The sequence below is a fragment of the Petaurus breviceps genome, unplaced genomic scaffold, assembly GCF_028583685.1.
Source record: "Petaurus breviceps papuanus isolate PSGF00001 unplaced genomic scaffold, PetGlider_PUasm1.0 174, whole genome shotgun sequence".
Taxonomy (NCBI): domain Eukaryota; kingdom Metazoa; phylum Chordata; class Mammalia; order Diprotodontia; family Petauridae; genus Petaurus; species Petaurus breviceps.
Window position 1 is genome coordinate 30,824,602 of NW_027185761.1, and position 12,064 is coordinate 30,836,665.

Genomic DNA, 12,064 nt, shown 5'->3' on the forward strand with positions numbered 1-12,064 from the left:
CAGACCTAAAAATGATTAGTCTGGGCCCAGGATAATATACAGCTGGGCTGCCAGTTTCAGAACCTGCAGTGGCTGTACCTACTAACATGTGGTCTGCTGACTGACACCAGTCCCTTGGCAGACTTCAGTAAATTTCACTTTATCATGTAGCCCTAAACATCTCAAGTAAATCATTTCCTGTACTTTGAAACAAAAGTGGTGATTGGTAAGCCAATCAGATTAACACATCTTATGTCAATAATTCACATACTATGAACTTTTTTAAGTCACTGGATGGAGAATGAAACCCACTAACCTCCTTTCAGAGGGTCAATATGCTGTTAAAGGATGGGAAATAAATATAGGTAGGAGCCAGTCTCACAGAGAAGTATGAGGGAGGCTGTGGATACAACCATGGGACTTCAAGTCAGGAAGACTTGATTTCAAATAGGCAGGCATTTATAAGCTGTGCAACCCTGGTCAAGACATTTTACCTCTGTCTGATTCAGTTTCCACCTATAAAATGGTGATAACATGCCTTCCTTGTTGTGAGGATCAAGTGAGAGATCATATTTTTAAAGCTCTCTGCACACATTAAAGGAATATATAGAAACACTAGCTATCTTACCTCTCCTGGTTTCTTTCTTTTTTTTTTAAAGCAATTGGGTTTAAGTAACTTGCTCAAGGTTACATGGCCAGTTATTTCTGGGTGTGGTGGTAAGTATCTGAGCCCTGATTCGATCCCAGGTCATCCCTCTCGGGCCGGTGCTCTTACTCACTGTGCTACCTGGCCGCCCGCCCCTGGTTTCTTTTCTAATATATGGCATTTTAAAAGGATATAGATGCTCATTTGCACAGGCACACTGCAAATACAAAATGTGCTTTAATTGGAAAAAAAAAAAGAGGACTCAGTAATCAAAGGATTTAATCCAGAACTTAAACTCCAAGGACAGACAACAGGGAACATAAGCCAGAAAGGGTGATAGATAACACGCATTCATGCTGTCCTGTATGTATCAAATTTACATACACTCTAGCTTTTCTCCCTACTAACTAGGGAGATTTATTTTAGGCAACGAGGGGAGAGTCTCTGAAGGTTTAAAGGTATAAAACATTTGCTGCCTCCTGAAGAGTCTCACAACTTTCAGCCTAACAATTTATGTATTGTTGGGTGGAAATGGGCTTTATCAGTAGTTTAATAACAGACATTGCAACAGTGGTTTAGGATTTGTGAAGCAATATTTACATTTACACACACACACATATCTCATTTGAGTCTTACAAATTATCCTTTGATATTTGTATTACAAGTATTATTTTCGGATGAAGAACTAAGGCTCTAGGGAGTTTTAGTGACTTTCCCATGAGCACATGGCTACTAAGTATCTTCAGGACTTCAAAGATGTATGACTCCATTTATATGGTTAACTCTTTCCATTAACGCAAATTTCATCCACGCAAATTTCATCCACTTCACACCTGAGTAAACCATGAATCGCTGTTGCTGAAAATACCCACCACCTCTGTGTTGGAGAGTCTCTCCAGCCCTGGCCAGACTGACTCCCTGCCAACAAAGGAGTCAAGGCTGGTCCCAGCCCCGACACATCATCTGCTGCTCCTGCACACCCTTCAATTACCCAAGCTCACCTACACAGGGTGCTGGGGCATCACAGGAATCGGCCTTTAGCACAAAGACTTTGTCAGGAACACTACAAAAATACATAGGTTGTTGAGATCTATTCAATATTTCATGAAATAGCTGTTTTGAGAGGTGGGGGTTTTTTCCCTCCAAAAAAATCTCAACGCTATTCTCTTATCAAAAATTATGCTTAGGTCGAAAACAAAAAGCTGACTTCTCTGGAGAATCTAAATTCTATAGGTTCAGTAAAGAACTTCCAAGGGCTTTCCCCTTCTTTCAGTGCAGATTCTGAAATAAAGTCTACATTAGGCATTATTGTTTGCACAAAAACATTTGGTAAATAGGAAACATCCATATTCTATTTCATCTTAGCACCCCTTTAAAAAAAACATGCTAGTTTCATAGTCAGTGTCTGAAATCACACACAGTACTGATAAGTCTGATGGATATATGATTTTACTGATAAACAGATTTTTCTACTTCCTCCCAGCAATACCAAATGAGCATGAATATAAATCCTCCAATTGAAGTTATTATTAATAAAATCTTAACTAGCTGGATTATCAATTATTTACAAATGAAGCTTTAAGAGTTAGAGTTTAAATTACTTTTCCTAAATCCTTACAAGTAGCCAATGGAAAAATGAGAATTTTCTACTTCCCTATTTCAATCCAGAGAAAATATTCATTAAAACAAGTTATTATTGCAACAGAACATCTTCGAATAATAAGCATATGAAGTCTTATTTCATCCTCTAAGATAATCAAATTCAATATATAATTATGTACCTCACACAAATTACTACCACAACCTTGAAATATAATTTGTCTATCTTTTCCAAATTAGCCAGTGTTAAGTTTATGCACGTTAACAAATTTCTGAATTAAAAATAAACCAAAATAATCCAATTCATAAACCTAAAAGGTAAAAAAAACTTTAAACTATCAAGAGCTGTCTGTTCAGGAGAATCCAAATGATTCTCATTATTGTTCAACATTTTCCAAATATATCCTCACAGAATCTTCACATGCTCAAATTTTGAGGCTCAAGATAAAAATTCCTATGTCCTTAAAGCAACTCTATTTTAACCGGCAAAAAAGCCCTCAGTAAGAGCTAGCAAGTATCATCTTTGCCAATCACCTTGTAATGCTACAGAAATTAGGTTATGACAACACAGACTCTTCAGTATTAAAGGACATTTTTCGTCTGTTCACATGAAGAGAAACTTGCAAATGCAAAGAGAGATCTGGCATCTAAAGCCTCTTTTACCAGAAGTTATTTAAAGAAGGAAGGAAAACAGATTATTTTTAAAAGAATACAAAAACTGATCTTTAAATTAAAAACAAAACAAAAAGACCTGTCCATTACAAGACTTCAAAAGGACTATCATCTTGTTGAAAAAGGCTGGTCAAATGCTGAAATCAGATCCATACACAAGGGCCATATCTAATTTAAGAAACTGTGTAAGCTAAACAGCATAACAAAATGAAGTGCTTGTGTTTTTACTTAAAGAAACTGACACTTGAACCTAAAAACTTTAACCCAAAACAAGATTGTAATGCGGGTTCAAATATATCTTGGGAAGTAGTATCTAAAGCTATCTAAATTAGTATCTAAAGTACGTCATTAAATCTAAATGCTTTTGTACATAAATCCATGTTCCTCTTAATTCAGAAGAGAAATACTTTTTACTTACAATATTTTTTTCAGTACCACTATATTAATTTATTTCTAGAGTCAAATATAACAGTCAAGTAATAATCTAGCACCAATTAAAAATAACCAATACTTCAATGCTTTTTTATCTCACTGATGTGGGAACTTCTTTGAGTGCTAAGGCTTAAAAACACATCCAGGTCTTCTCATCCTCTTCATGTCCTTTGTTCAATTCTCCATAGTACATCCACCCAACATGCCGGGTGCTCTTTCTTCAGATCTTTGTGTTTTGTAAGGATACCAACAGAGCACACAGGTTGTTGTACAGCTCTCAGACAGCTTTTGACATTCTTTCTGATGTACAATTCTTCAGTGGTCACATTATACAGCTAGTTTATTGCATACCGTGAATCTCCCCAACGCCACTCATGGACCCATAATTTAATCCTTCAGAGATTATGGTACTGCAGAATTCCCAATCATATGGCATCACTCAAGGAGAGTAAATGAAAGATTAATTTAATAATCCCAAATACTTTCGGAAATCCAGTATGCTTTGTGAAACTGCTTGGAATTCATCAAATACTACAGATGCTCTTATTGGAGATCCTCAAAGCCGTCGGCGTGATGCTCCAGCCTCCACCAAACAGTATGAAGGCAAGTACGGAACGAAGAGAATAAGTAACATTACAGTTCTGAAAGATGAACTACTATAGTCTAGTCCACTAATAATTTTAAAACCAGTTAGTGCTAATATAGTACCACAACAACTAGAAAAAATAAGCTATATTAACACATTATATATTAAGCCTGCCAGCTTAACAAAGAAGCTGAAAAAAAAAGTTCCATTTCATAGCCTGTGATAGTAATGGAATATAAAGATCCCCCTGTATTGGCTTGGTTTTCAAACTGATTGTGTGTTAAAACCCAGAGCTTGTTAATCCCACCTGTGGAATGGACTTGTTGATGTGAAAAGAAAGTCCTGTACTGGGAGGAGCTGGTGATGTAGATTTGGAGAGACACAAGAGAGAGGTAGAAGAGCTTTTTGGAAGCAGCACCTTTGGAGGCAGAGAGAGACTGAGAGGATTGCTGAGGGCCATTCTGAATTGCCCTGGACTTTTGAGACCTGCCCCCGGAGCTGCCAAGGACTGAGGAGACATGGCTGTTTTGCTGGTACTTTGTCTGTCTGTTTTGATGTTGTTTTGCCAGATTTGTCCACTGGTGAAAGACAGTCCTGTTGAAGAAGTCCTGGAACCTGGCTGTTGGTTAAGAGCTCCTGAGACTGTCCTGCAGACAGAGTGAATACTGTCCACTGGTGAAGGACAGTGCTGTTGTTGCAGGGGTCTGGGAACCTTTTGTTGGTTCAGAAGCCCTGAAGAAGGATTTTCTTGTTGTATGTTTACAGAAATCCTGGGAGAGGGTTTTGCTAATGTTTTCAGGGGTCCTAGGACTGTTCTGCAGACAGAGGATGAATTAATAAAGAGACTGGCAATGTATCTTGTGGACTTGCTAAGCTTTGTCTCCCCAGGAACAAAGATTGCTGAGAACTTGCCTTGTGTCAAGATGAAGAGAAGACCTCCATTTGGGTATTAAGTGCTGTGCTTAAACTTGCTGTAACTCTGGGGTAGATTCAATTGTGATCCAGGGGTGGGGAACTTTTGACCTTTTTGTGTTCTATGGTTGAACAAAAGAATGTACTTTACTTATGTTTGGAAACTAATCTCCATTTGAGAAGAGGGGTTTTGTGATGGACTAAATGAAGGTACAGCCTAGGGGTGGAGAAGTATTTAGAACAGGGACAAATTGATTGAATGAATGTAAGGTCCTGGGGTGGGGTAGCACTTGGAGATTATTTAATCACACTTAGTAAATGCTGTATTTTGAATGATGTCATATTTTGATCTTCTCTGTTCTTAATTTGTCACTGAATAAAATGGAGAGCACCTATGCTGGTATTTTGAACTTTGGGAAGTTGCCTTTCCTTGGCATTACATTACATAGCCCTAGTCTTATTAGTAATAAGCTTTAGAAGAACCAATTTAACACAGAAGAGGGATACTTTCTATAAATTAAAAAATATCCACTGCTCTGCTACTGGGTTTTCTCCCGGAAAAATAAGCAAATTTTACCCTAAAATCCAAAAGTGCACAATGGCAAATCTAGTCTAACTAAAATTTATAAGAGCAAAATCTACTCAATCACCCAAATGGCCAAATTTCCCATTTACCAATTTTATTTCCTATTAGAAGTCATGAATTTTTAACTGATGTTCAATGGATGGTCCTCTTAATGTGATTTGGGGCAACTTACAAGGTACAACAGGCTATGAAATAACCTCTTTAAGGAAGGCAATAATTTTAAATACAATAAAAGCCATTTTTTTTAATTCAGACCTCTGATTTCACTGATAGGCTAGAAAACATGTCAACCCAAAAGATAAGCCAGTAGATGAATAAAACTGAGCTAAGCCCTCTTAGAGACAAGGGCTGTTTCAGTCTTGCTTTGTCTTCCCAGCACATCCAGCAGTGGGGCACATACAATAGCAGAGTGGGACATTTCCTGTGCAATGCTGAAGGAAGCTCAGAGATAAGAGACTTGGGTCTTGCCTTCAAGGAGCTTCCACTCCAGGAAAGAAATGGACATATGAACAAAAATAACTATAACATGAAATAAAAGTGCATAAAGAAAAGGCAGCATGGTAGAGGATGAATCAGAAGCTAAGTCAGAACCCTGGCTTTGCAGCTCTGTTGGGGGCAAATCACTTTCCTTGTCCAGACCTAAATGTGCCCAACTGTATAATCAGAAGAGTTGGACTAGGGCAGGCCTTCTTAACTTCTCTTAGGTAAAGTACCCCTTTAACAAGTCTGGTGAAGACTAAGGATGGTTGCTCAGATTTTTTTTTAAATGCATAAAAGAAAATACAAAGGGGATCAATTACACTGAAACAGCTACCGAAATAGGAAAAAAGAAGCTCCTGAATCACAGGTGAAGAAGCCCTGCACTAGAGGATATCGAAGGTCTCTTCCAGCTCTATACATACTCCCCTAATTGCTAGGAGAGTTCCAAAGGAAAGGCAACTTGTGGCTGGGGCTTCCGAGTCCTCAAGCTCCTCAGTGCAGACTCCAGGATATCCAGAAGGAACAACATCCTGAACCTCGAGCAACTGCATCTTACACTCCATCAACATTCTGCTCCTTAGTTACCTCCAGATTTGTACATGTCACTTAACAGGGATTTTCCTTTAAAAATGACATCAGGTTTTTGATGAAAAAATTGAGCAAACTATTCAATCAATAGTTAATTGTTGCTTTAAGGAGATAAAGGTAACACAGTAACTCAATAACATTCAATAAGTTTCTACTCATAATATTCTAATAGAAACTACCTATTCTCTTCCTTAAATCTTTTCAGAAAGGCCTCTCTAGGCTTCCCACTAACTGTTAATCAAAGGATTTGAAATGTCTAGATTTATCATGCTACAGAGATTCTAATAAGCAGTCCTAAGGGTTTAGAGAGCAGTTAGGTGATACAGTAGATACAGCATCAGGACTGGAAGGAAGACAAGTTCAAATGCAGCCTCAGACACTAGCTGTGTGACTACGGGCAAGTCACTTAACCCTGTCTGCCTCAGTTTCCTCATCTATAAAATGAGATGGAGAAGGAAATGGCAAACCACTCCAGTATCTTTGCCAAGAAAACCCCAAACGGCATCATGAAGAGTCAGACATGACTGAAACAACTGAACAAAAGGGTTTAGAAAGCAATTAGTTTGTATATTTACCTAACACTTCACACAACTTCTTTAGCACAAAAGCAAAAACAGAAATGTCCTATCACTTCAGTCAAAGTCAACTGATACAGAATGTTTGAAGGCAAGAAAAATCAGTCTTGATAGTTCAAATTCAGCTAGAGCCACAGACAAAAAGGAAATTTTTGCCAAGATTATCTTGTTAACACCAATGCTTGTCAAAGTGCTAAGGGAGATACAGATGAAATCTTACAGATTTTCTAGGCTGCACAAGGCTCTCTCATCAAATACACACTTCATAAGGAATTTGTGAGCCCCATAAACTTCCTAACAATACAAGAATTCTAATTAAATGAAGATTACTCAACATACATCATACGCATCACACTGTAAAGGGAGCACATGACATATTGTGCAATAACTGCTTAAGCAGAAAACCTTGAGTTGCCTTTGAGTTTAGGAATCTTTTATTCTTTAATACCTTCATTACGAAATGTAGAGCTCAATAAAACTTTTCTTTGTATAGAAGAAAAATGGCTAGACTACATTTGTAAAAACTTCCATTTTTAAATTCTTAATTTCCTAAGTTTAGAATCTCCCTCAAGTCAAAGGTTCTTAACCTTAAGTCAGTTAACTTGTTTTTGGTTGTTTTTTTTTTTTAATAACTGTATTTCAATACAACTGGCTTCTCTTTGCAACATTATGTATTTTATTTTATGCATTTAAAAACAAAATTCTGGGAAGGATGTATCCCCAGGAGCCATCAAATTACTAAAGGGGTCCATGACACACACAAAAAGTTAAGAAACCCTGCTCTAACTATAGTAACGCCTTACCTTTAAAATCAGTAATAAAGATTATGAGTATTTCATCTTTACAAAATAAATTCATTAATTTTAAAGGATTATCGATTAAAGCAACATTATTTCGATTTGACTGAAAGTTGATCTGGAAGTTTAATATTTCAAAATGACAATTAGCTTCAATTAAAGCATTTAAGTCTTATGAGAAGCAAGTAATTAATATAGGATTGATGGATCAGATTAAACATTCAATTTTCACTAATGACATATTATGGTCTAAACATCTGTATTTAAGTCTGAAGTCTAAAAATTAAACTGTTTAAAAATCACAGAACATAGATTCCTAAAGTTATTTCAAAGTGTCTGAAAGACTACATAAATTGTTTTAATAAGAAATTGTCCTTTGAAATAAAAGTTCTAAAATTAAGTCTTGATATTAAATTCCACACTTAACATGACGTAATAAGGTCTCCTTTTTTAAAGAAAAATATATTACCATGAGTTAAAGTTACCATTCAGATTTCATCTCAGAACACTATACATCATTAGTACCAAGGATTCTAATATAACACTGACAGCATTCAACTGATTAATTTTAGTTGCAGAATTCAAACCTCATTCAAGAGGTTCTAAAATACTGCAAAATGCTCTTCAGTAAAAATACAAGATACCATTAAGTGACAACCAATCGGCTAAAAAAAAAAGTCAACTGACAACTGAAAAAGAAGTGATTCCCGGGATATTTTTCTAAAATTCTCCTGCTTTTATATGAAATACCTATACAGAATATCACCAGCACTCAAAAAAAGTTTTCAGAGGTATAAGAAGCTTTCTTAAGATTTCAAAGTTAGCTGCTTCTTTGGCAAAAAATTATCACATGAGTACTAAGCGTTTCTGCAAAGGATTAGTAATCTTTTCAAAAGGTCAATTACAAAATAAACTCCAATTTTCATGTTAACGAAATCAAAATAAAGTTAGGATAATCTGAAGAACCAAAAAAGGATTAATCTAAGTTCAGCTGGTCTAAAGCTTGATCTTTTTTTAGATCACATTTAAATTTTGTGCAACTGTTAGTCTTCTTAAGTAACCTAAATGTTTACTCAATCTTTACTCATTTGAACGGCATTAAGATGTGTGTGCCACACACATAAGCACTCTCTCCCTAAACAGTGGTGATTATTCCAAGTTTTAAAAGTAACTTTTATCATTATAAAATGAGCTTTAAAAAAATGTGAGCATTACTGGTGCTGGCAATAGTAATTCCCTCAAAGGAATTCCAATTGTTGGGTTTTAACAATTTCCTTCATATATTGAAAGGCTATGCTTTAATTTCAGCTAGATGCTGCATTTGAATTCACCAAGTGTTAATCCTCGCAGTAATATGGCAATGGGAATGATGAAGAGTCACAGGTTACCTAGCTTCTTCAGCATAAGGAGAGGAATTACTGAATCATTCTTGTTGCCAAACCAGTTGAGCAGCTTGTGTTCTGTCAAATGGCGATTTCTAAAGTCAGCTGAAAAGTTCCAGACCTACTCCTGTTTCCGTCAAGATCTTTCCAAAGCTCAAATACCTGGCCATTAGGATCCAAGGACCCTAACTTCTCAACCCTACACTAAGGATGATAACAAACGACACCCGTTCCTGTATCTTTCCTCCCAAAATCATAAACTTCCCAAGTATTCTTCCATTCACGCACAGAATCAATACTAAACGGCCATCACCACTGCTCCAGCCTAACTCCCAGGGGCTGCTCCAAGAGGAGCCCACCCCAAAGCAGCGGGGGGGGACACCAAGGGCCGGAATGGGCAGGCCCCACCTACACTCCCTCCTCCCCCTCCGCCAGGTCTGCACAATCCCGGACCCACACCCTCTTCCTCCAGCAAACTGACAACAATCGCGTTTCGGAAGATAGGAATTTCGCAGATTTTTCGTGATCTTCCTCGTCTAGACAATTTCCACGAGAGCTGAGACCTTTGAACCCTTGCTCGTACTGACCCAACATCCTATTTTCACTGGCATTCTCTCCCTCGCCATGCCTGACTCCCGGCCTCCCTCCTCGAGCTCCGGCTAAACCCCCCTTCTTACAGGAAGCCTTTCTGGATGCCTCCCTTAAAGCTAGTGCCCTCCCTCTGTTGGTTACCCCAATTTACCCAGTCTCTGCCTGGTATATACACAGTTTGCTAGCGCAATTACGCTGGCGCTGGCCCCCGCCCCGCCCCCGCCCCCCATTAGACTGGGGGCAGTCTTTTGCCTTCCTTGGTGGCTCCTCCTCAGCACTGTGCTCGACGGCACATAGTAGGGAGAGCCTGGCTGCCAGCATCTCTCTCCCACTCCCATAGGCCCAAAGAGGACGACAGCCCCGGCATTAAGTGGGAGCAGACGAGGATGAAAGGGACGCGGGGGCTGGCCCGTGGAGGTACGGAGGGAGAGGAGATGCCACCGCTATCATCCGCATTCAGCAAGTGCCTACTACGTGCTGGGCGTGGGACCCCGGAGTTCCCTCGGCCCGGCAGGAACGGCCGCCCAGGGGAGGGGGGAAGAGGGGCCCGCCCTGTGTCCGCCGCCCCCCCGGGGGGCCTGGCGGGGCGCTCACCGCGATGACATTGACGAAGGTGGTCTTGCCCGAGTACTGCAGCCCCACCAACGTCAGCTCCATCTCCTCCTTCCAGAAGAGCGAGCGGAACCAGTCCAGGAGCCGGGAGATGAGCGCCAGCATGATGGCGGGGGCGGGCGGCTTCCACGCGAGCGACACGGACCCCCCACGCCAACGGCTCGGCCGGCCCCGGGAAGCGACGCGGACGGGGACGGGGACAGGGACACACACAGCGAGACGCGTAGAGGCGGCGGCAGCGGCGGCGGCCGGAGCCAGGAAGCCGAGTGAGCGGTCATATGACTCGGCCTCCCCTCCACGCCCCGCCGGCCTGCGCGCACAGCAAGAGCGGCGCGCCTGCGCCGGGGCGCCTGCCTCGAAGCCCACAGCGCCCCCTGCCTGACGGCCGGTGGCGGGAGGCCCGAAAGCCGCCCTGCGCGCCGCCCCGCCCCGCCCCGCCCTGCTGAGAGCGTCCCAGCGCGAGCCCCTGTCTATCATCCAGTCCCAACTCCCGCAGGGAGAGCTGTAGCTAACTTGGTTCTTGCACCTCTTTCTAATGTGCTGCTAGGGGAAGAGGAGGAAAAGGAGGGAGAGAAATGGAAGGAAGAGGGGGAGGAAGGAGAAGAGGAGGAGGAGGAGGTCCAGCAAGCAAAGCTGCCCAGTACTCTTCCTAAGAGGAGCAGTGCAGCGTCAGAGGCTGTGCCCAGTTAAGTAACTTTGGGGACATTATTCCAGATTGCTTTCCAGAATAGCAGCGCCAGTGGACGTGGCCAGTGTGACCATGAATATTTGTTGAAAGATTTTCTTTTTCGATTTTTTCCTGGAGGGAAGGTGAAAGGGGGAGAGGGTGGGAGAGAAAAGGAAAGACGTGAGAAAGAAAAAAATAAATATTAAATGAAAAAAATAATTAACGTGCCCCCCCCCCAAGTAATTCCTTGTTAATGAAAGATACTATGGAGAAATGGAATAAAAGAGACCATCAAAGAAATGGAAAAAAAAAATACAGAGCTCTTTCCCACAGCACTTTCTTAGTATGAAAAAAGCTAGCATTTATAGAGTGCTAAAACATTCCCAAAGTTAGGCTATTTGTTATTTGCAGTTGTAAATTATGTTATTAATCATCTGTAAAGTTAAGTTATTTGAAATACTATTTGTTTGCAAAGTTGTATCATTTGTTATTTGCAAAGTTATGTTTTATATTAAATTTTATTTGCATAACTATGTTATGTGCTATTTCATTTAGTTCTCACAGAAATCTGGTGCCAGTATGATCCACATTTTGCAGATGAGGAAACTGAGGTTGCAAAAGATTAAGTGATTAGTTCCAGATCACTCACACAGCTAGTGTCTAAGGCAGGATTTAAATCAGGTCTTCCTGACTCCAAGTCCAGAGCTCTATGCATTATGCCACCTAGCTGCCACTAAAATGTACTGGACTGAATGATACTCTGATTTCAAATGCCAGCTCTTACCTACCTTTCCCACCCCCACCCCCCAGCAAGGTAATTATGGAAGAATCACAGAAATTCACAAAACTTCAGCTTCCTTACTTGTGAAGATGGGGAATGATTATGTTTGTATTGAGAATTAGCATAGCATAATAAGTAGAGAACAAGTCTTGATGTAAGGACGTGGGGTCCTCTCCTAT

General features: G+C 40.2%; 1 protein-coding gene across 2 annotated transcripts in view; it reads right to left on the reverse strand.

Moving 5' to 3' along the window:
- Positions 1–10,758, reverse strand: part of ARL8B (ARF like GTPase 8B) — a 47,529-nt gene extending 36,771 nt beyond the window's left edge. The window contains exon 1 of one of the 2 annotated variants that reach the window (XM_069084056.1): positions 10,420–10,758. In XM_069084056.1, the coding sequence (XP_068940157.1) occupies positions 10,420–10,542 (123 nt within the window). In that variant the 5' untranslated portion in view covers positions 10,543–10,758. The remainder of the gene's footprint in view (positions 1–10,419) is intronic. The other variant, XM_069084055.1, reaches the window with a different exon arrangement.
- Between the last annotated feature and the right edge of the window lie 1,306 nt (positions 10,759–12,064).